The sequence below is a fragment of the Phyllostomus hastatus genome, unplaced genomic scaffold, assembly GCF_019186645.2.
Source record: "Phyllostomus hastatus isolate PE091 unplaced genomic scaffold, TTU_PhHast_1.1 phas_scaffold_78, whole genome shotgun sequence".
Lineage (NCBI taxonomy): Eukaryota > Metazoa > Chordata > Mammalia > Chiroptera > Phyllostomidae > Phyllostomus > Phyllostomus hastatus.
The window spans coordinates 63,993,085-64,016,687 of NW_025334041.1; the positions used below are offsets into that span (position 1 = coordinate 63,993,085).

General features: G+C 44.6%; 2 protein-coding genes across 5 annotated transcripts in view; one reads left to right on the forward strand and one right to left on the reverse strand.

Annotated features, from left to right (window-relative positions):
- Positions 1-234: 234 nt before the first annotated feature.
- GPR45 (G protein-coupled receptor 45) lies at positions 235-1,369 on the forward strand. The gene has a single exon (XM_045828736.1). The coding sequence runs from the start codon at positions 235-237 to the stop codon at positions 1,354-1,356; it is 1,122 nt and encodes a 373-aa protein (XP_045684692.1). The 3' UTR covers positions 1,357-1,369.
- Positions 1,370-14,971: 13,602 nt separating this feature from the next.
- The window catches only part of TGFBRAP1 (transforming growth factor beta receptor associated protein 1), a 59,316-nt gene continuing 50,684 nt past the window's right edge, over positions 14,972-23,603 (reverse strand). For all 4 annotated transcript variants that reach the window (XM_045827806.1, XM_045827805.1, XM_045827808.1 and 1 more), the window contains 2 exons: positions 19,523-19,956; positions 14,972-17,684 (listed from right to left, as the gene is read on the reverse strand). In XM_045827806.1, coding sequence (XP_045683762.1) covers positions 17,508-17,684; positions 19,523-19,956 — 611 coding nt within the window. In that variant the 3' untranslated portion in view covers positions 14,972-17,507. The remainder of the gene's footprint in view (positions 17,685-19,522; positions 19,957-23,603) is intronic.

Consider the following 23,603-nt stretch of genomic DNA (forward strand, 5'->3'; position numbering starts at 1 on the left):
AGAGAGTCCAGCTAAGAATCTGTGGACACCATCAGATGTCCCAGGGATGGTGTGGATGTGACTGATAAATCAGGAATCCTGGCTCCCAAAGACAGATATTTATCTGGACCATTCCAGGGCCCTAGAAATCCAAGACATCTGGGAGGATGCAGGCAGCCCATGGAAAACGGCAGCCACCAAAGCGCTGAGGGGAGCCCCTCAAGGCGTGGCTGTCTGGACCCCAAGCCCTTCTCCATGATGTCCTGTAATGGCACATCCATTGAGACTTTTGAATACTTGCTGCTGAATGGCAACAACGTGTCAGACTCTGGGGCAACCCTGCCAGCCGCTCCCCTGCGGGTGTGCTTGGCAGTAATCATGATGCTGATGATTGTGGTTGGGTTCCTTGGCAATTCTGTTGTCTGCATCATCGTGTATCAGAGGCCAGCCATGCGTTCAGCCATCAACCTGTTGCTGGCCACACTGGCCTTCTCTGACATCATGCTGTCCTTATGCTGCATGCCCTTCACTGCTGTCACCCTGATCACCGTCCACTGGCACTTTGGGGATTATTTTTGCCGGCTCTCAGCCACACTCTACTGGTTTTTTGTTCTGGAGGGTGTGGCCATCCTGCTCATTATCAGTGTGGACCGCTTCCTCATCATTGTCCAACGCCAGGACAAGCTGAACCCTCGGAGGGCCAAAGTGATCATTGCTGTGTCCTGGGTGCTGTCCTTCTGTGTCTCGGCTCCCTTGCTGGCCAGCTGGACCATTGTTGAGGTACCAGCACGAGCCCCCCAGTGTGTGCTGGGTTACACAGAGTTCCCAGCTGGCCGTGCCTACATGGTAACGCTGGTGGTGGCTGTGTTCTTTGTGCCCTTCAGCATCATGCTGTGTGCCTACCTGTGCATCCTGCACACAGTCCGGAAGAACACCATCCGTGTCCACAACCAGTCTGACAGCCTGGACCTGAGACAACTCACCAGGGCCGGCCTGAGGCGGCTGCAGCAGCAGCAGCAGGTCAGCCTGGACTTGAGTTTCAAAACCAAGGCCTTTACCACCATCCTCATCCTCTTCGTGGGCTTCTCACTGTGTTGGCTGCCTCACTCAGTCTACAGCCTTCTGTCCGTGTTCAGCAGGAGATTCTACTGCAGCCCCTCTTTCTATATCACCAGCTCCTGTGTCCTGTGGCTCAGCTACATCAAGTCTGTCTTCAACCCCATTGTGTACTGCTGGAGGATCAAAAAATTCCGTGAGGCCTGCATAGAGTTGCTGCCCCAGACTTTCCAAATACTCCCCAGAGTGCCTGAGAGGATCCGAAGGAAAATCCAGCCAAGCACCATCTATACGTGCAACGAAAACCAGTCTGCTGTGTAGGGAGAGGCAGGCAAACTGGAGGAAGCACACAGGGACTGGGCCAGGTCCTGTCTGCCCTTCTGCTCTGCTTCCTGGCACTTGAGTCCTAGTTGGCATTTTGTGGTGGCCATTTAAGCACAAAGGTATTCATTTGTGACCAGGTGAGCTACAGCTCCCATGTTTGTAAGATGAGTTATTTCTGTTTCTTGCTGCCAGAGAACAGGGCATATGTCTGATAGAGACTGGAAAGTAGTTAAGACACTGGGAAATGGGGGAGTGCAGGAGATGGGCAGAAAGTTAGGGAAAAAGAGGGGAGCAGGGAGTGAGGTTGGTTGAGTGTGGGGCAGGAGGAAGGCTCTGCTTAAGAGAAACCCCGTGGTGCCATATTCTGAGATGAGCAACCCAAGTAGGTATCATCTCACTGGTTAACATTTACTTTATTTGATGCCAGCATTCTTCAGCAGCATTTATGTCTGTAGGGCACAGGGAGATGTGCATGTTCTTGATGCTCAGATGTGCATTTATGACCATACCAAATCATCCTCTCTATGAACCAAAATCACTCTGGGGAGCAAAGTGAGGCCCTGTGCTTCTCAGTTCCCAGTATGACACATGGGAGGGATGGTTCAGGGACAGCTCAGCTGAGATGAGACGCCCACCTCAGTGCCATGTATGTACCCCATCCCTCCTCCCTGCATAGCCCACCCCCTCCCTGCACCTGGAAGCCCTTTGTCCTCCCTATTTGCCACGACAGTCCTTCTGCCCCTTTTCTTCCCTTGCTGGTCCCCATGCCTCTCTTTGTCTTCTTTCCATCCCTCCCAGTGACAGAAAAAACACAGTCATCTTGTAATTCATCTTTTCAGCAAGTATTTGTAGCTTTCTGTCTCAGAAGTGGTCAGCGGGCGTTGTTTACACTGTTCCTCTCGACACTGAGGCTGTAGCCTCTGTGAGCTGCCATAGCCACTTTAGCACTGGAACTGCTGGCAGGGGCATGCTAGACACCCACCCTGTTGGCAGACCCCATGTAACTTTGTGCTCCTCCTACCTCATTCTGATACTGTCCCCTGGGTCCCCACCCAGGGTCTTGGTCCTCTAAGCCCTGGCAGGACTAAGATCCTAGAAATGAGGCCGCTGAGAAGCGACTTTTCTGCTTGTGCTGTACCCTCAGCCACTATGCCAAGGGCCACCCATTACCAATGGGAGCTTCTGATATGGCGTTAACTTTCCTGAGTTCACAGCACACCACTAAGTCCATGAAGCTCTCTTGACAGATTCAGATCTAAAGAGAGTGTGAAATTTAAGAAGAAATTCAGAAAATCCAATTCCAAGTCTAACTCTAACATGAACTAGTTGTGACCTTGTTCATTTTAACTAACTTTTCTGGGCCTCAGTTTTCCCATTTACCAGGTGAGGAAGCAGGTCTAGATGATCTCCAATGTCCCTTTCATCTCCCAAACACTCTGATTCTAAAAGGTATATCTCATCTACATGTAGTCACTAGACCCTCTAAATTCATTGATTGGTCCAAGCAATGAGCCTCTATTGAGTGCCTACCAGATGCAAAGCACTGTGGGACAAATAGTGATAAATAAGGCACAGGCTGTGCCCAAAAGCAGTTGTCCAATTTAGCTCAAGATAATCATAACTCAAATTTGGCCTAAAAACACATATACTCCCTTTTGGTGTCTCTTTTCATTTCCTTTCTAAGGTTGTATTAAGACACCAGCTCCCATTCTCACACTCGCTTACTGTAGCATTGGTGACAGAGGCAGGAAAAAGCAGGAATTACAGAGAACATGACTCATGTTATCTAAGCCCAGAGGAGGAGGATTTGCTGAGAAAATAATTGATACCATTTCTCAGTAACTTTGCTCTCCTTTTATACCCGGGTGCAGAGAAAAAGAAAATGGACAATTGGTGTGTGTTTGACTAAGATGGGCCCATCAATTCTGTGTCCCAAGTGCCCCAGCAAGGTCAGGGTTTGCCTTCAGCTCTCACAAGGCAGTTGCATAGCCTTCCTGGTATCCAAGAGCACAGCCAGACCACCAAGGAGACCAGGCTAGTGGGCATCTCTCCTCTGGTGGACATTTAATAAAATGCTCCTCCAGAGCCTTCAGTAAGAGAAATCACAAAACTGAATGAATGAAGGTAACAAAACTTACATCAATCAGTATTATATGATGTATGTTGGACAGTAATATATGTTTCAAAGTAATAATTTTGTATACATTTAAAATAAAGTATTATTGCTCTTTCTGTGTATGACTCTTCTCTTGCCAAAATTAGCACAAAGACCATGAATAGTGAGCCAAAAATTTGGAGTCCAACATCTAAGACACAACAACTTCAGGAAATCTAGAACCTGCCCATTACTAACCAAGCTGGAATGACTAAAGATGGACATTGATGATAAGAAGACAACCAGGAGATTATTGGAGCAATGGGTCAGTACTGGGGTGCCCACAGTTTTTTAAAAGTCATGGCCCTGCTAAGAAACTGCAGCCAATTAGTCTTCAGCCTGATTTTCAGTGTGTCACCTTCAGAATTCTCTCTGGCCTCACTGAACCTTTCACAAACTACTTTCCCAAGAACACCAAGTTCTTGTTTCCCTCTGTGAGGCTTGTAGAAGCAGCAGCAGCTGCTGCTTCTTTGTTTTTTGTTTTTATCTCTTCTTGAGTCCTGGAATCACCTAAACCTTGGACACCTAAATTGTTTTGTTGGGCCTTGGGAAGGGGCCATGGTAATAACTATCCAGGAGGTAAGCCCTCGGGTTCCTTGGGAAAGCCTAGCCTCAGAAAACAAGACACAAATGAGTCTCAGAAGTGTCATCCTAATTCTGATTACCCCTGAAAATCCACTGCCTTTTCACCTTGAAACTTGGTCCCTGCTCTCAGGGTGCAATCAAAGCAAAGGGTCTCTGAGACATTCTGACAACCAAGATAAGCAACAAAAATCTAGATCTTTTCCTACTTTACTGTTCCAAGACCAGGATGTGCCTTCCCCAAACATGATTCACAACACATACTTTTTTGGGGGGGGACTAAAACCTGCTAGTTAAGAATTTACAGTGTTGATCTGCCCCGGTTGCTCATGCAGTCAGCAGCAGTGACACATAGAGGACCTGAAGTTTTGGGGTGCCTGGCTTTTTGGGGTGCCAGGGTTTTTTGCTCCTATGGAAATGACCAGGTGATGAAGCCGAAAGGGCTGCACTCCCCAAACCCAGGGCCACCTTGCTTTCTGTGTGATTCCATGCAAGTGATTTTGTGCCCCATCTCATCTCCTAAGTGGTCTATTCTCTCACTCTTGGCTCAGTGAGGAATAAATGAAATAATGTAAACAAAGAATGTAGTCCCACGCCTGGGCCGTGGTAGAGGCTGCATGTACGGTGGCAATAATCATCACAGCTCTACTGTCAGCCTTTGTCCTTTGTGGAGCAAGGGTAGCAATTTGTTTCTGAATGAAACTGGCTGTTCAGTTCCTTTCCTTATTCTCATATAGTCCTAAGATTTCAGGGTTCAGTTGATAAGAACACAAAATCCCCTAAAGCCAGGATTTTGATTTTAAAGAACAAAATTATTTTTTTTTCAAAGATTTTATTTATTTATTTATTTATTTTTTTAGAGAGGGAAGGGAGGGAGAGAGAGAGAGAGAGAGAGAGAGAAACATCAATGTGCGGTTGCTGGGGGTTATGGCTTGCAACCCAGGCATGTACCCTGGCTGGGAATTGAACCTGCGACACTTTGGATCGCAGCTTGTGCTCAATCCACTGAGCTACGCCAGCCAGGGCCAAAAGAACAAAATTCTTGATAGTCTGAACTGCAGTACTGACTGCATTCGAAACTCACCCTGAGCGATAAGTTGGACTCTCAGGGCTGCTAGGTGAATGGGATGGATGGGTGGGTGCAGCGCCGTTTCCATCCTGGGAAGGCAACCTGCAGTGCACATCCTGCTGCTCTTAGGGTGGCTCTGCACCTGCAGAGCTGAGAATGTAGGGACCCTCAATGGAGAAAGGACTGTGGATTTAGATAAAAGGGTGAGACACCTTTGTGTCTGCCAAACTCTAACACAATGGAATACGTAGCAGAAAGAAGGAACTCCTACCTTTTGTGAAATCATGGATGGAATTAGAGAATATTATGCTAAGTGAAAAGAGATAGTCAGTGAAAGACAAGTACCATATGATCTCACCTATAAGAGGAATCTAATGAACAAAATAAACAACAAACAAAATAGAACCACAGACATGGAAACAGGGAACAGACTGTGAGCAGAGGGGAAGTGAAAGGGGATCATGTTTGAAAGAAGGGGAAATGACTAGTCAAAGAACATGTATCACTGACCCATGGACATGGATGACAGTGTTGGAATTGCCTGTGGAAGAAGAGGTGGGAACCTGGGCTGGGTGGAGAAGGGCAAAAGGGAAAATGTTGGGACACCTGTAATAGAATAACAATTAAAAAACAATAATAATTTTAAAAAGTAAAGTGGCTTTAAAAACATAACTTCATTCCCCTCTCATTAAAGTCCAGGGCACGTAGGCAGGTTCTCTGCTCAGGAGGTGGTTTAGGACTCGTTCCTCCCTTCTAGTTTCCCACTGTCTCCTGACTCCTCGTCCTCATGTTTGTGGTGAATCCTGGCTGCAGCCAGGGCTGTGTTCTGACTCCTGAGGGGAGGAAACAGTGAGGAGGAGCAGTGGGATAAGAGTCACCACATTCCCTTGGGCTCCGCTGGTCAGGAGCTGCGTCCCCTGACCACACAGCTGCAAAGGAGGCTGGGAGATGGAGTTGAGAGCTGGGCAGCCACGTACCTGGCTGAGAAGGAGAGGAGAGGGATCTGGGGCATTCCCAGCCATCTCTGCCAAGATATCACACAGTTTTGAAAAAGAAGAGATCCTAGTACATATACAAATTCTTACGTCCTAGGTACAACTTCATCAGCGAGCCTTTTCTCATTGCACAGTAAACACATTTCTGTCACATGGACCCAATAAGATTGCCTCTCCCTTTACCTCTAGCCCCCAACATACCAGGCACTTACTTCCATTTACAGAAACTGCAAGCATTTATGCCTGTGCCAAAGAGGTAAGTCACCACATTTAACTTTTTAGACACAAAAGATGTAAGCAGCCACAATGGGATCAATTTTGCCAAATAAGAGAAAAATTACTATTTAAAACAAAATCAACAGTGACTGAGATAACTTTGCCTGAGAATTTGATTATGTTAGAGGAAACAGTATAATTTCAAAGCTTTGTCTCTCTAAATGTGAAGAATGGTTGTCAGTGGCAAGGAAGACCCCCACAGAGTGTGGGAGGGGCTAGGGGCAGGCTGTGGCCATTTCATTGTTCAAGGAAAAGGAGGGCTTCCCATCCTAGCTGGGAGGTTAGCACCTGGATTCTATAAGAACAAAAGGATCTCTAAACACAAAAACATGATGTGTGTGTGTGTGTGTGAGAGAGAGAGAGAGAGAGAGAGAGAGAGAGAGAGAGAGAGAGAGAGAGATTCGGAGCAGGTGTCCAAGGTTACTTGGAGCAGACAGTTCCCACTCTCTTGCCCTTCATCCTGGAGGAGCAGGGGACATGGTCTTCTCGGAACAAGACAGGCTGCAGAGATTGCTTGGCTCAGAGCAGGAAGCAGGATGGGTTGCTACACAGGTAGATTGTTTTCCCTAACTAGTCTAATAGGAACACAAAGAGTTTATCTGTATGAGAAACACTTAGATGTGACCAGAATTTTACCTTCTTCAATCAGGAACCCCAGGCACTGATAGGCAAGTTCAGCCTTCCAAGGAGTTCAGGTTTAAGTTCCTGAAGTTCCCAAAGGTGGGGGTGATAAGAACAAAGTCCTTGTGATGGTCTGCATGCTCCATCTCCCCTGGGCTCTCTGCTGCCTCTGGCACCTGCTGTCTCTTTGCCAACCAGTCTAGTCAAGGAAAAACATAGCTAAACTCATTTTCGGAAACATTTTTTAAAAGACAGGTTGATGCTCCTTATTATGTGTCTTTTGGGGACTCTATTTCTCATTTTCTCCTTCATTGAAATGCTGCTGCCATATCCCCTTGTTGCACTATTTTGTGGTGTCATGAAGACACCACATGTTTTATTAAACCATGAAAAGAGGGTCACTAACCTCACCATAAAAGACAAACAAGAATGAATGATTTTTTAAAATGCACAGGGGAAGCCCTGGCTGGCGTAGCTCAGTGGATTGAGTGTGGGCTGTGAACCAAAGTATCGCAGGTTCGATTCCCAGCCAGGGCACATGCCTAGGTTGCAGGCCATGGCCCCCAGCAACCGCACATTGATGTTTCTCTCTCTCTCTCTCTTTCTCCCTCCCTTCCCTTTCTAAAAATAAATAAATAAATCTTTTAAAAAATGCACAGGGGAAAATGGAAAGCTTAATTTGTTTTCCAAGAGTGACTAGAGGTAAGGGAGAAAGCCAGGAAAAAGGAGGCTTTCTCCCCAAGCCTCCCCATTCTCTCTGGGATTTGCTGGGCTTCTTGGGAAGCAATGAGGCCAGGCTACTCAGAAAGTGTTTCCCTTTTGAGGGGAGCCCTGTGGCTGCTGAAATTTGTCAATGTAAGAAATGGCCAAACCTGTAAGAATTTTTATGAGTTTATTTGAGCCAAACTGATGAAAATGGCTGTTTTGCAACTTATTTTATACATCACAATCAAAAGAGGAGGCATAAGAGGGGGATTACATGAAATCCATTGTTGATAGATTATGGAGACAGGAGAAGGCAAAGCAGGATGGGGGAGTGGGGAACCCCATGGGATTGGATAAAAAGACACATACTTCTTTTACATAGGTGGGTACAGGATAGTTAACAGTCAACAATTAACTCAATAACAATGAGGGTATTTGTGGTCTCTCTCTGGTGCAGTATTTGTGCTCTTAGGGATCCAGAAAAAGGAAATTACTTTGGTATTCCAAAAGTATGTTATCACAGATGCAAATAGACAGGCTTAATTAAGGTAAAGATTGACTTTTGTCAGGGAAGATTCTAGTCTAGGATATGAATACCTGCCATAAACTGGTTTTAATTAGGAAGATTTAATTTCAGACCATCCTTTGTGGTTACTTTAGGTCTCTGAGTTAATAAGTTTACCACACAGGCCTCTCCTGAGCTTGTCAGGTATAATATGTGGCCCATTTCCATCCACAAATCCACCCACTTAAGACCAGCACAGGTGGTTGGGGGCACTTGCGGGATTCTCTCAGGCAGGGACAGATGAGCATTTCCAGTGGCTTCCTGCACTCTCCACAGTGACGATGCTCCACAGGTTTTCATCTCACAGTCTAAATCTATGCCATGTATTTGTGGGAACCTGCAGAACCTCTTCTGTTTACAGATCCTCTTCATTCTGTGGCCTCCTTCTCTGTTTTTCTCTGCTCTTTCCTTCTCAAGCAATGTAATTAAGCAGATACAGTGAAGTTCTTAACTAGACATGAGGTCATACTATTCATTAAAGTCTAGATTTAGTCTGTAAAAGAAGGGTATATTTTCCAACCTTATGAATAAATATTCCCTAGGCTTAAGGAAAGCTTTAAAAATAACATCTATTGGTCAATCATTTTATTATAGAGGTAATTTGTTCCTCATAGAAATGAAAACAACTAATGTATTAGTTGGAGGTGTGGTATTTTTACTCAGAAGCATAAAGAAAATTAAAGGTTTTCTAGTGTTTTTTAATTATATACAAAAATGTATCTTTTCCTTTGCAAAATTCAGATTATACTATACCACATACTATAGCCTATTTTTATGGGTTTTTGTTTGTTTATGTTTTGAAGTCATTTCTAATGACTAGAAATTATCCATTGAATGAAGTGTTCTAAGGTAAGTTACTTAATTACTGCTTTTTCTTTTTTCTATTTTTAACTATTTTTTAAAATGCTGTAATGAGCATCTTTGACATAAATCTTTCTGCCTAGCTACTGATTGTTTTCCTGAAGTAAACTTCTAAAAGTGGAATTGGTGGCTTCTGATGACATAATAAAATTGTTTTTTAGAAAGTTCATGGCAGTTTATTTTCTAAACAGCTATGCTTGAGAATGCTGAAATGGAAATTCTTAAGGTAGGTCATGAAACAATTCCTATTAGCCATCAATGGGCCCTCCACCAAAACGCCGGGCCAAAGTTCTTTTGGGCTACAATTGGCTTATGAATCAGGGCCCGAAGGTATCAGGGAGAGTAAACACACAGCCATGTGACTGAGGAGCCATTACTGAAGAGCTTTGCGGTTTCACTAGGCTCAGGTCAATTAATATATATTCACTAATTAAATATAGAAAAGTATAAAACAAACAACTACTAAAGGTATTTTACACCTCTTCAAAAACCATTGTAGGCTGAAGGGATTATTCCTGGCAACTACAGGCAAACTTGAGTCAACCAAATTCAAGAGACTCTTTGAATACAGTGGGATCTGTCTGGGTGCAGTCTGGGCCTAGGAAGGGTTTACAGGCCACCCTATTCCAGTTTCTCACCTTAGGCTACTTACTCTGAGACAGCCTTTCTTACCTGCTATTAGAAGTATATTAAATGTTTTATGTTCAGTTCTCAGTCATGGGAAGTAGACAGAGTAGAACACAATTGTGGCTGCTCCCTTGGCTTAATCAGAAGGATGTATTAACTGTGTTCTTTATTTCCTGTGTTTTCTGATGCTTTGACATCTGAGGTCTTGCTGGCTCTGGCGGGACTGCCTCTCCTAGGGCTAGCTAGTTCCTAGAGAGAGGGAACACCTCTCACACTTCAGGCTACCCTGCAGTTTCCCTAATCATCCCATGGCCTGGTCTACTGGACAACCAGGAACAGATCTATGTCCCAGAGCCTCCCAAAGTCATTCAAACTAACCAGTCCTAAGCCTGCTTACCTGCCTCCTTCCTTCCTTCCCTCAAAACCACCATAAAGTCTCTTGCCCTCAGTTCCCCTCCTCCCTCTGCCTCCTGACTGACCTGGTGCTTCCTCACATGGCCCTTGTGGAGTGGTGTATCAACCCTGTGAGGAGGACCTCAGGCATCTGTGGCCATAAACTATCCTTTCAGTGGCAATTATCTCCTGATCTGTTGGTACTATCATACCTCAAATGTCCTATTAATACACCATATTTTAAAACAAAGGATTTTCCAAGTAAACTGGCTAAAACATTTTGTATTATGCTTTTTTGGTGGTGGTGGGTTGGGGGTCCTTTCCCATGTCATTAAAAACTATGTAATGACTAAGATGAATGGGCAGAACACTAGACAGAAATGTTGGCAGTGGTTGCCCTCAGGGTGGTGGGACTGGTGATCTTTCTACAACATAAACATTTGTACTACTCTTCTGCTGAGAACCAGGAAGCTTCAGTCTCCAGCCTCATCTGCCACCGACCCCTGCTTGTTATATGGCTTGCAAACTGAACCTCTTTCTCTCCTTTTCAAAGGGTTCTCCAGGTTTGGCCCTGCCAATGCTTCTGAAGCACTTTCCTTGGGGCCCACCCTACGCTGGACCCTATGCTGGGTGTGTGTCACACTGCGCTGTGTCTCCATGGTGAGTTCCAACAGGGCCAGGACCAGATGCGTCTTTTCCACCATTTTATCCGTAGAATTTAACAAAATGCTTGGCACACAGCAGTTTCCCAATGTATACTTGTGGAATGAATGAATGATTGCATATATATGAATAAAAGAATATATGAATTGAAGAGGAAAACTGTCCCCTTTAGACTTAAATACAGTTCTTGGTAAGGCGAGTCTTTAGCTCCTCAGCTGCCTCCCTTTGTAGCAATGTCAGTTAATTTTTGCATGAACATGACATTAAACATGGAGTGAAACCCTTCAGCTGTGGCCCAGGACAGGACAAGGCCACCCCCGACTTAGCACAGCCCCAGTCGGTTCCCACGTAGAGAGCCTTCTGTCTTTCTGGCCATGGCAGGTGAGAAATGGCTGATCTTCTCTGTCAGCTGGTAGATAGCAACTCATTTTCTAGTATTTGTATAAACACAGCTACCTGAAAATTACTCCAGTAAGTGCAAACTAAGCACAGACAGGAAAGAGGCACAGCCCAGCACCTTTTCAATGTTCTGTGGTGGAAAGTTCCAGTTCCAGACACAGCATGATGATAAGGTACAGGGTGCTTGTGCACTCACTGTGTCAAGACACCCAGCCTTCCACCTGTCATTGGAGAACCTTGCTGTGCATTGCCCAGGACACACATCTATAATGCAGTGCAGAAACATGTTAGAAACCCACAGCATGAAGACTCCTCACTGCAGTGGAAGGTAGGAGCCTGACTGAGGAGACAGGCTGGTTGTAAATTTCTGTCACACTGTTTCCCTGATCCTCATGTTTGCAAGTGGCAAACACCAGCCCTCACTGCCCTGCACCCAGAGGCACACACCTGCGGCCTATACACTGCCTGCCAAGTCACTTTCTTGCTCTCCCAGAAAAGCAAAGAGAACGTCCCCTTCCCACCCAGCATCGCTCCTTCCCTTCCTGAAAGATGTTACAGAGGTTTGTGTAAAGAGAGCTTGGAAGAATGATAAAAAATGAGCACATCTTTGTTCAGAGGCCTGCCATGCACACTCTAGCCACTTTTTCATTACAAGTTAGTCTGGCCCTTGTTTCTGAGTCATCTTCCTGCAGATCTTGCAGGTGTGCAAGCATCATATCACGATGGGGAAATCTCTGTGCCTTTCCTTGTTGACAAAGACCTGGTGCTGCTTTTGAGCCCATTTTCAAGAGCCTTCATTAGACCATTTGTGAGGTTTGTTGTTCTGTTTTAACCAAGGAAGGGATGAGAGCAATAACTGGATGACGTCTAGATGGCTGATATAGGGTTATATTTTACATGTTGATAAGAATATGTAAAACAGCAATGCAAATTTTACATAAAACACATATAAGCAAATAGTCTATGCACACAATTTGGGCACTATTTTAAAACCAAGAAATGGAATATTACTCAGTCTTCTAAAGAGAGGAGATTCTGACACATGCTACAACATGGATGAATTTTGCTGACGTTATAATGAATGAAATAAGCCTGTCATAAAAAGACAAATACTGTATGAGTCCACTCATCTGAGGTCCCTAGAGTAAAATGCAGAGATCAAAAGTGCAATGGTGCTTTCCAGGGACTGGGGGTGGGGGGACTGGGGAGCTAATGTTTAACAGACACAGAGCTTCATTTGGGAGGGTGAAAAACTCCTGGAGATGGACAGTGGTGATGGCGCATGACATTGTGAACATTCTTACTGACACTGAACTGTACAGTAAAAATGGTTAAAATGAACATTTACATTGTGTATATTTTACAATTTTAAAAATTCATGAAAATAGGCTAATGTATACAGAAAATATTTGAATATTAGTAATGTCATAACCTTTTTTAGAACACTGAATTTCTGTTTACTCATATAAAGAAAGTGAATACATTCTTTCTTGTACATAAACTGAAATCAAATGCCTTCAGCAGCATAAACATACCTGAGGAAATGCTGTCTTGTGCCATCATTCTCAGGAAAGCAGAGGTGTAGGTAGCATTTCAGTTATATTTATTTAGGAGCTGATGTCAATAGTTGTGTGTTAAGTCTGCAACATATTGAAAAGCAATGTAGAAATATGTTTGGGGTTTATTGTAAGGTGCCGACACGGAGATGGAAGGGAGGATGGACAGACTGACCACCTCAGTTCTACTGTGTGCTCTCATTGCTCTAGGTAAATGGTGAACACATGGGCAGTGTGACGGAGGTTGAGGGTGGACTCATCAGTTGTATGGGCATCAGTGACACAGCATGCTCTGTTGCCATAGTGAACACTGGTAATCTGCCTCCCCAGCTTAGTGGAACGCCAATGGAATCTGAACAGGGAAAACTAGTATTTCAAGTGAAATGAATGAAAATGTCCTCTAAAGACAACCGTAATGGTGAAGGCCTGTGGAAGTCAAAGGAAGAGCACTTCCTTTGCCTGTGTAAAAAGGCAAAGGGATTCATATAGCCAACATTGGAAAATGCTGGAGGAAAGGGGTGCTTGAAAGCCAGCTGTTTATTATTGAAAAGGGCCCACAGAGACCAACTCCTCTAATGGTTACAGACAGTAGTTCTGAAACCAATAGGTGTTGGCTACAGAGAAGCACGTTCCTAATAATTGCATCAACACAATGACACCCTGGGAGTGCTCACACTTCCATGGGGACCCTGTAGCAGAATTCCTCAGCTAGACCCTGAGCGACCCAAAATCCTATAAGGGCAGTATTTGTATCAAAGGCTTGAACATCCCCACTACTCTGCCCTGACTTCCCTTGCTTGGAACAGAGGGTTAACACCTAAAAGATACTACCCAGCTCTACCTCTAGTCTATAATAATGACACCACACAGTCTAGAGTATGTGACTCGCCCAGGACCACAGTTGGGTGTTTTGGAGCCCAATGAGACCCATGTTTCCCCACATCTCATGACAACATTTTACTTTTCAAGTCATACTTGGCCTGTTGTGTGTTGCTTTCTGATCCCTTCTTGCCATGTGCCTCATTTAGCTAATTTACCACTTTGGATTGCTGACTGAATTATAGCTACTGTTTCCCTTCCCAGCTGCAAGCTAAAAAAAATCAGGCTTCATTAATTCCAGTGCTTGTCTCTGAACACAGTATTAACAAGCTTTTGGATGGTACTCTAGCTATTCAGCTTTTTTGAGAAGGTAGAAGGGCCTCTCGTCCATATGGTCTAGATTCTTGCACATTTTCATTTTAATAGTAAGCTTGACAGATCTGTTCAGAGCAAATGGGGTGTCAGTTAGTATGTAATTACTCCTAACACAGCCACAGCCCATTTAACTGCGCTAGGCACCAGTCTTTCCCAGCCACTCATAGGACATCAGTTCATTCTTTTTCTCAGCCATTCAGACAGGCAGTGTGAGTCCACAGCCTCTTCCTGGCCAGTCAGTTGTGTAAGTCTAAGCACTCCCACTTTTCATTTCTAATATGCAAATGAACCGCCTCAGTTTCTTCAACTTGAAATACAGTTGACTCCTGATACCTCACCTCTACCATACTTGGAATTCCCCAGCCTGACTGCATGCAGACTAGGTTAGATGAGCCAGGGGCTACCAGCTGTGTTGACACACCCTCTCCTCAGGGCTAGTCCAGTCCCTGGAAGAAAGGACATGGGAATGTACTGTGGAAGTCATTCCACAGGATTTCTCAAAGGCCTCTAGGAACAAGGTTCTAAGGCTTAAATTAACATTTAAAGTGAGAGCTTTTTGAAAAGGTTATATTCTTTGAATATATTCAGGATTAGAAATGCAGGAGCAGCAGGCTTATTTAACAGCATTTGGCTAAAAGGTGAAGTATGTGAGAAGTAACCAGAAACCTCCATTGTGAACCCTCTGGGCATAATTAATCTGAAGGCAAAATATGTCAAGCAGCAACTTAAGAATGTTTGGGAGATAAATTCAGAAGTAGATTGTTTAAAATTTGTAAAATAATAACAAGAAATTTAAGGGGTAGTTATGTAAATCATCCGTAGGTGCTGGGAGGAGGCAGTAGGTATGGGTGAGTAACTTCTGGAACCCCTTAGGCTAGCTAGGTACCAGGTGAGTGGAAATCATCATTTTATCAAGATAATTTTTAAAAAAAAGAAAACTACAAAAAGAACAAAGAATAAAAAGAATTTTAATAAAATCAACAAGTTTACATTTGTACATCTTGTGTATTTGGGACCCAACCAGGGGCAAAGGACAGAGTTGCAAGGACAAGGGCTTCTATAGAAGAGCAAGCAAAAAGCAAGGGCTACCTAGCCATGTGACAGGTGTCAGTTCGAGGGTGTGCCCTGTGGCCCCTCCCTGAACAGCAGGAGAGAGCGCACTGACTCAGCACTGGCGGTCTAGTGCTGAGTGCAGGTCCGTGCTCCACAGCCAGCACAATGCTCCTATACGAATGCCTGATAGGCAACAGATGACAAACACTTAATAAAATTAAACAGTATTGCCCAGAGAATATTAATGCCAACTGAGTTCTGTTCATGCTGTTTTACCTAGAACTGTTATACCAAACCTAATGAGGGAAAAAAGGGCTGAGTGATGATTCTAATTGCTCAACACAGTCATAAAACAGCAAAACTACAGAAAGAATCATGTGTTTCTTTTAAAAATATGATTTGAGAAGAGCCTCATGGGAGTTCGAGAAAGGTACGGTTTTGAACACAGGAAGTAATTCTGCACAGTGTCATAGAATTCTGCCCATCTTAAGGGGTTCAGGAGAGATGGAGAACTGTTCAACTTTAATTCCCATTATTCTAAAGGAATATGTACTTCAAAATATTGATCAATATTCCAAGAAAAAGAGACTAGTGCCCCCAAGTTAGGAATGAGCAATCACAAGACTTTTTCAAGATTATACCCATTTGAGTAGAGAGAAACAGTGCTTTTAAAAGAGCAGTGCTGCATGTACTAGTCACTCGTTCTTTGAGGAGTAAATCCAAGCTCATAAGTTGTAATGCTAATGTGCACAGTAATATGACGATTCCGCAAGAAAGCCATCCACAGGGTAAAATGCATGACCGGGCTTTGAATCCATACCAATGTACAGCACATGGTTGACTTACAAGGAGCATTTCTTCATCATTTATTCTTTAGATCACTGAAACACAGTTAGGAATGAATGTGTGGATGCCTTTGCTTTCTTGGCCCAGCTGGAATCACAGGAAAAGGAACACTGACCATTATGAGCACAGGAAACATGTTTTAAAGCTTGGAGAATGAGCTCTTTTCACAGTCTGTAAGGCTTAGGCTGACAGGCAGCAGGTGTTCCAGGGTCCTCCTTCTCACACAGAGAAGTTGATGCTTGTTTCCAAGCATTATGCCAGGGGGTACAGTGTCTTTACTGTTAGTTCCTAACAGAGTCAATAATTAAAATGAAGAAATTCAAATGAGGGCAGTGTAGTAACAAAAGTTTCAGCCTCTCCACAATTTTTGACAGAAACACCAAATGAACTTGCAGTCTGAGGAACAAGAGACATTTTTGCTATGTGTTCAGGAAACCTCAGAGCAGGTGTGTAAAGTGCTGGAGGTAAGGCAGCCCGACTGGAGTTCCCTATCAGGGTGTGTGGCATTACCTATAGGAAAGGTGGCATCTCTACCATGTGCAAAGGTAGCTGTCACTGACTGTCTGCCCTACTGAGAGTGAGGGTAAAACAGCCTATCCTGAAAATACGTTCAGTTTGTGCTCATAACGTTTCCCTTTTGATTTCCCAAGTATTCAATGGAAGGTACATTTTAATAAGAAAAACATCACTAACAAATATGACAGGTGAATTTCTAATTGAGAAATACTACAAAGATGATATAACTTCAAATAAAAATTTTTAGTCACACCTGTTAACGGTGGAGTTTCTGGTCCGCAGGTGCTGTGACAGTGACAGTGCCATGCCTGGGCCCTGCCCAACCATGGCTCCCCGTCTCTGCTGTCATCTCTAAGATGGGCATGCAGCTTCTCTCAGCCTTAACAGTATTGTGTAAGGCCTTCCCTTGCGAGGCAGCCAGAAGCATAAGAATTTACCCTAAAGGTAGTGCCTGGGTGAACAAAGTAGAATCTCTTATGGGTTGAGAGCCAGATGGGAAGCAGGAAGGAATGGAAATACTTCCCTAAGTCAGCCCATGCCAAGGGCAAAAGCAGAGACCACAAGGTCATCGGGAAACAGATGGGACCCAGTGGCTGAACCATGAATGGAGCACACATCCACATAGGAAGGAAAAGTGCGACGGTGAAACCTGCCCTCACAGGACTCTGTGCCCTGGCCACTCACCCAGCCTGGAGAGGCTATCACCCGCATGTCAACCTGAAGCAAACGTTTCCAGTGCAAATGTGTGCCTGAAGATGGGGTGGGGGAAATCCGGTGTTGTCTGGAGTGCACTGGAAAGGCTTCTTTTTCTTTCCAAGTAGACATCTGTTTCGGATGACCATGTGTCTGGATGGCGAACTCTCACATGTCTCTCTTTTCGGGTTTTTCATTTACATTCAGTGCAGATTGGAGAGCAGGGAAGAGTCCTTGTTTCACATTGACTGAAGTCTCCCGGGCACCCAGATGTCACCCTTTATCTTGGCTGACATAGTGCCATGCTTTCTGCTTTTTGTACCCAGCAGGCTGGATGCATCAAGAACTCAAGGTCCCCCTGGCACCCCTGGGCAGCCCTTCAAGTCCGTGCACCAGGTCTGGGGGAACTGGGGTCCATGTGTCTGCTGGCAGCACAGTGGGTGTGGACAAGACCACCATTTGGGTATCTAACAAACACGGGCTCACAGAAGGGATTCTGACATGTCTGGCACAGATTTTTGTCTGAGAGCCGAAATGAGCTTCCTTTCAACCTCATCTGTGAAAATAAAGACAGAATTCTCACATATTGTTATGCTGTTTTTCAGAGCTGACGCACATTATCCCATGGATTATTTTTACTTATGAGGATTGCATTAATATTAACTTCTTGACACAGAATATTAGAAGTGAAAATTTTTAAAAATATCCTTAAGTAACTGGAGAAGTAAAAAAAAGCCTTAAAACTGCTTTCTTATTTCATAAAAGTCATTGCTGCTTGTCTAGTGAGGTATTTCCAACCAAGATCGTCTCTCATGCTCTTTGAGCTCTGACACATCTTGGCACAGCCAACTACCATCGTGTACTGTTAGAGCCACACAAAGCCATACAAGTCATCTAATCCCCTGGTCCTCTCACTGCAAAAGGCAGAGTAAGGCATAAATAAGGAACCTGATCCTAGTCACAGGGTTGATTAGTGGCATATTCCTGACTAATCCCAGGACACATAATTTCATTTCTTTAAAGGTAACTGGTAAACCTGAGCTGTGACCCATTGTTCCCTGTCTGTTAAGATCTAAGTTTTTAGGTTAAAGAGCCTTTTTTCATAATTCACTTTTATCAACCCAGACACATCAACCTATTGGAGGGACTGAGTGACAACAAGGACACATTAGTCTCATTAGTCATTCAGCAAACATTTATTCAATGCCTCTGAGACACCAGGCTCGGCTCCAGGAATATCAAAATAAGTGAATGAAGCTCCCTGCTCTCAAAGAGCCCAAAGTCTACAGTAAAGGGAAACAATTACAAATGCCTGTGCTCAGAAGTGGTTAACCTCCTTCAAAGGGAATGAAGGTTTTGCAAAGGAAAAATCCCTGCCTAGGTTTCCATCAGCTGCTCACCAGGCCCCAAAAGGGGAAGATAAAAATACCACAGGCAGAGAAAATGGCAGGGTACAAAGGCCATGTGTGTGGAACACCATGTCACAGTGGGAGGTGCCACACACCCTGGCCAGCCATCAGAGACAGACAGGGACAGGCCAGAGGAGGTGAGACTGAAGCTTCCAGGAGTCAATTTGTCCACAGTGGGGTGGGAAGGAGTAGGTTCTTACTTTGTAAAGATCACTCTGCCAGCTGTGTGGAATATGGAGCTCACAAGAGAGAAGTCTCCAGAGGGAGATGTTTGGGGACTGCTACAGACTGAACATTTGTGTGCCCCACCCCCCAATTCCTATGCTGAGGCCCTAATTCCTATGTGATGGTATTTGGGAGTGGGGCTTTTGGCAGGTGATTAAGGTCTGATGAGGTCATTGGGTAAGGCTCCCATGATGGGATTAGAGCCATTAGAGGAGGAGGAAGCGAGATCAGAGCTTGTTCTCTGTTGTGTGAGGACACAGTGAAAAGGGGGCTATCTATAAGCCAGGAAGAGCCCACACCAGGCACAGAATCTCCCAGCAACTTGATCTTAAATTGCCAGCCTCCATAACTGTGAGGAATAAATGTGTGTTGTTGAAGGCCCTGAGTCTGTGGCATCTGGTGGAGCAGCCTGAACAGAGTAAGACAAGGACCAGGAATGCGGAGCTCTGAAGTGGCCTGGAATGCACATCTGGGCCCTTCCATTTACTGTGTGCCTTCTCAATGTAAAGTGTAGAAAAGTACCTGACACACAGTATGTACTTGCTTTCTTGATCGTCACAAAAAGGGAGACAAGCTATACCAGCGTTATCCCTGCCCCAGCTCCTGCCTCCATGTACATGCACCTGTTTCCGTACAAGTGGAATATATTTGATATGTTGATGTTGTAGAGAAAAAACACTGACAAAGAATATTCTTCCACAGGTAAAATGTATATATTAAATGAAGTGTCAACTGGCCAAGAAGCTAGCTAAGCTCTCACCTTATCACATTTGTAGATTAAGTTTTCAGACTTAGCCAGGCCAAGAGCCACCTGAGCGGTCCTCCTGGTGTGCACACTGTCCCTCATGGCCCCAGTCAGGAACGGGCAGAGCAGCTGCACCGACCAGCTACCTGGCAGCAGCGGCAGGACCTGAGCAGCATCAAACTCCGCAGCATGGTGGTTCAGGAGGTCCACAGCAGCCACAGCCAGCTCAGGAGCCGAGGAGCTAGGGCTCAGGTAAAGGGTGAGCAGTGTGTGGAAGAGCTGCTGCCGGTAGGCCGGGTCCCTGCCCTCAGAGCGCCAGAGGCAGTAGTCTTCGGCCGCTGGGATGTCTCTCAGTTCATGCACCAGGATGTGCAGCGCCTTCTCATGCTCTTCCAGCTTTCCGTGCAGGATGGCACGCTCCATGGGCAGGCTGGCACCCTGTACCTTCTCTGTAGGGCAGAACCCATCGGTCAGAGCAGGCAGGGCCTGAGCCGCTCTGAGCCAAGCCAGTGCAGACCAGCTCCCTAGTGCTCTCAGCTTAGGAAAGGGCAAGGCAGATCTGGTCACCCAACATTCCTACACACCGCCACCCCACAACCCTGCACACTACCATGCACATCATCCAAGAAGGCTTTCTGTTATTTCCACCTTCACACCTGGTGTCAATAACACCAGACATAGACTTAACCCCTAAGTACAGCCAGGCCTCGGAATACAGCTTTCTAACAGTGTTTAGAGAATGAATGAAACACATGATGCACGGTCTCAAAAGGCCCCTGTGAAACCCTGAGCACCGCAGTGTCAAGCTCCAATGAATCACATTATCCCTATCTTCCCAGTAAGTATCTTCTGACTAAAGCAGGAAGGCACTATAGTCACTAAATCCAGGTCATACCCCCTCACCCCACAAAGTGTGCTGGACTCCTTTATTCCAATTTAAAATATATTTCATGGAAAGAAATATGGGTTTGTACTGGTAAAATCCATATCTACGTCAGTCTAAAGGTTTTTCGTTTCTCTTGCAATTTAAATTTCCAGGTTATAGGTAAAACGGTACCAGCAGAGAAACATCAGTTCTGACCAAGGTCCTGCACTTCATGGGCTGCATCTCATTAGTAAAGTCCCTTTGCCTCACTCCCCTGAAGACTGGGGAGATAATGCAAAGCCTCTCCCCACTATGAAGGGATATCCCAAGGATAACTTCTTCAGGAACCAAGGTTAATACTCCAATTATAGGCATTTTGCACGTGAAGTTTGGCCACATCCATACCCAATGCACATGGCAGACACTAGTCCTTTGGCAAAGGGTGGGCTCTTTAGCATGTCACCTACAGCACTAGACACAGAAACTGCAACATGCATTATCCCATCCTCATAAAAAACTATTAACAGATAATTACTAAGTGCATACCACATTCAAGGAACAGAGAGAGCCACAAAGATGGTTAAGAAAAGGTCTTGCAGTGACCTCTAGTTTTCATGCCTATCACCTCATTCATATTTAATTCTTATCTCCAGTGGATAGACTTGGAAGGAACTGTGACTGCAATGTGGCCAGAATGACACTCCCTAAGTCACCTAACAAAGGCTACAGAGGTAGCCTCCACAGTGCCTTGGGGACACCCAATTTCCTATATATTCCAGGTCTGGCCTGCAAGCCCAGATGTATTCTTTATGACTGCTAAAACAGGACCTCCTCTGGGAGGCTCTCCCTGCCTATTCACCCCAAGAACCCATGTGGAGCTTCCACCAGCCCTCAACTGCCCTTTGCTTACAAGGACAAGAATCAAGTCACATCTATCTTTATATCCTCTGTGCATGTCTGACACTGTACATATGCTCCAAAAAGGTGAAAGAACAAAAACCTTCAACAAACTAATGAGTAACATGAAATTTTAATAAAGGGATTTGTAAAACATGAAGTATGAAGTAAATCAAAGGTGATAGTAAAAATGTTGAACAAACAGTACAGCATGGGAACTGACCAATCAGAATGCACAGTGGCTGTGAGCAATGGGTATGGCTGACAAACATCACAGCTGAATGTCAAGTGCAAGCCAGCTGTGTGAGCTGAGGCAAGCTGGGTAACTGCTCTAAACATCAAATTACTCTGCTACGAAAATCATAAAGTATGACAGGACTTATTTCATAGGTTTGTTGTGGAAATAAACATAATGCATACTAAGCATTTTTGCCTATACCTGGAATATACAGTTGGTCCTCATTATTCACAGATTCTATATTTGTCCACTCACCAGAATTTATTTGCAACTCTAAGGTCAATACTTGTCGTGCTTTTGAAGGCACCTGTAGATTTGTGCAGAGTGGCAAAACATGTGAGCCACCAATACCCACTTTCCCAGCTGAGGTCAAGCAAAGTGACACTCTTTTCTTGCAGCCCTCATTGGGCAAACTCTTCTCACAGTTTACTCAGTGTCATAGTTTTATATTTTTGTGGGGTTTTTGTTGGTGATTTCAGCATTTAAAATGACCCCCAAGCACAGTACTAAGGGATCATGTAGCATTTCTAAGCACAGGAAGGCTGTCAGGTGCCTTAGAGAGGAAATTCGTGTGTCAGATGAGTGCCAGTCAGGCCTGACTTAAGAGTGCTATTGGTGACTTCCAGCCAAGATGGAGGTGTAAGTAAGCATGCTTCACCTCTGCACACAACTACAGCAAAAATTACAACTAGACTACAAAACAAATTTAACCCAGGTCTGTCAGAAAATCGAGCTGTATGGAAGTACAACAATCAAGGATTTAAAGAAGCCACATTCATCCAGATGGGTAAGAGGGGGAGAGCCCCGGAGAGGTGCAGAACAGGTGGTCCCACATTCATGTGTAGTGGATAAAAATTGGGAGGGATACCTAGGGAGCGAGCGACCCCAGACACACGCCAGACCACCCAGTCCAGGGTTCCAGCTCCAGGAAGATAAGTCCCCATAACTTCTGGCTGCCCAAATCAGTGGGGGTTGGGGTGGCAGAAGAAACTGCAGGATTCTCAAGAGACTCCTCTTAAAGGGCCAGCAACTGACTTAGGATTCACACAGACCCACCTCCTCTGGGACTCAGCACTAGGGCTACAGCCAGAAGGGCACCAGTGGCATATGGGGAGATGGGGAGACAGTGAGGTGCCTGGAAAGAGGGCAAGTCTCAGGGAGACAGCTTCCTCTTGGGCAAACTCCAGAGGCCAAAGCGGCACTGTCCCTTCTACGAACCCTCTCCCACATAGAGACACAAAGTGATTAAATGGGTTGCCCCAAGGTGACAATTACCTAAGGCTCCGCCTCTCACAATTTATAGATGCCTTTTCTACAAAAGGCCATGCTGCTAAGACAGGGAGTCAGAGCAGTTCTACCTAATACACAGAAACAAACACAGGGAGACTGCCAAATTAAAGAGACAAAAAAATATGCCCCAAATGAAAGAACAGAAAATAATTTCAGAAAACTAAAGGAAATGGAGATTAGCAACCTATCAGATACAGAGTTCAAAACACTGGTTATCAGGATGCTCAAAGAAATCATTGGGTAATTCAACAGCATAAAAAAGATACAGGCAGAAATGAAGGTTGCATTAAGTGAAATAAAGAAAAATCCACAAGGAACCAACAGTAGAGGGGATGAAGCCAAGATTCAAATCAATGATTTGGAACATAAGAAAGAAAAAAACACTCAGTCAGAACAGCAAGAAGAAAAAGGAATTTTTTAAAAAAATGAGAATAGAATCAGGAGCCTATGGGACATCTCCAAATGAGCCCATATCAGAATCATAGTGGTGCCAGAGGGAGAAGAGGAAGAACAAGAAATTGAAAACTTACTTGAAAAAAATAATGAAAGAAAATTTCCCTAATTTGGCGAAGGAAATAGATATACAAGCCCAGAAACAAGTTCCAAGGAGGAACACACCAAGACACATCATAATTAAAATGCCCAAAGTTACAGAAAAAGGGAGAATCTTAAAAGATGCAAGAGAAGAGCAGATAATTACCTACAAAGGAGTTCCCATAAGACTGTCAGCTGATTTCTCAAAAGATACTTTACAGGCTAGAAGGGACTGGCAAGAAGTATGCAAGGTGATGAAAAGCAAGGACCTA

What these genes read in the sequence shown, in the direction of transcription:
- GPR45 (XM_045828736.1), top strand. Translation starts at nt 235, where the DNA reads ATGATGTCCTGTAATGGCACATCCATTGAGACTTTTGAATACTTGCTG.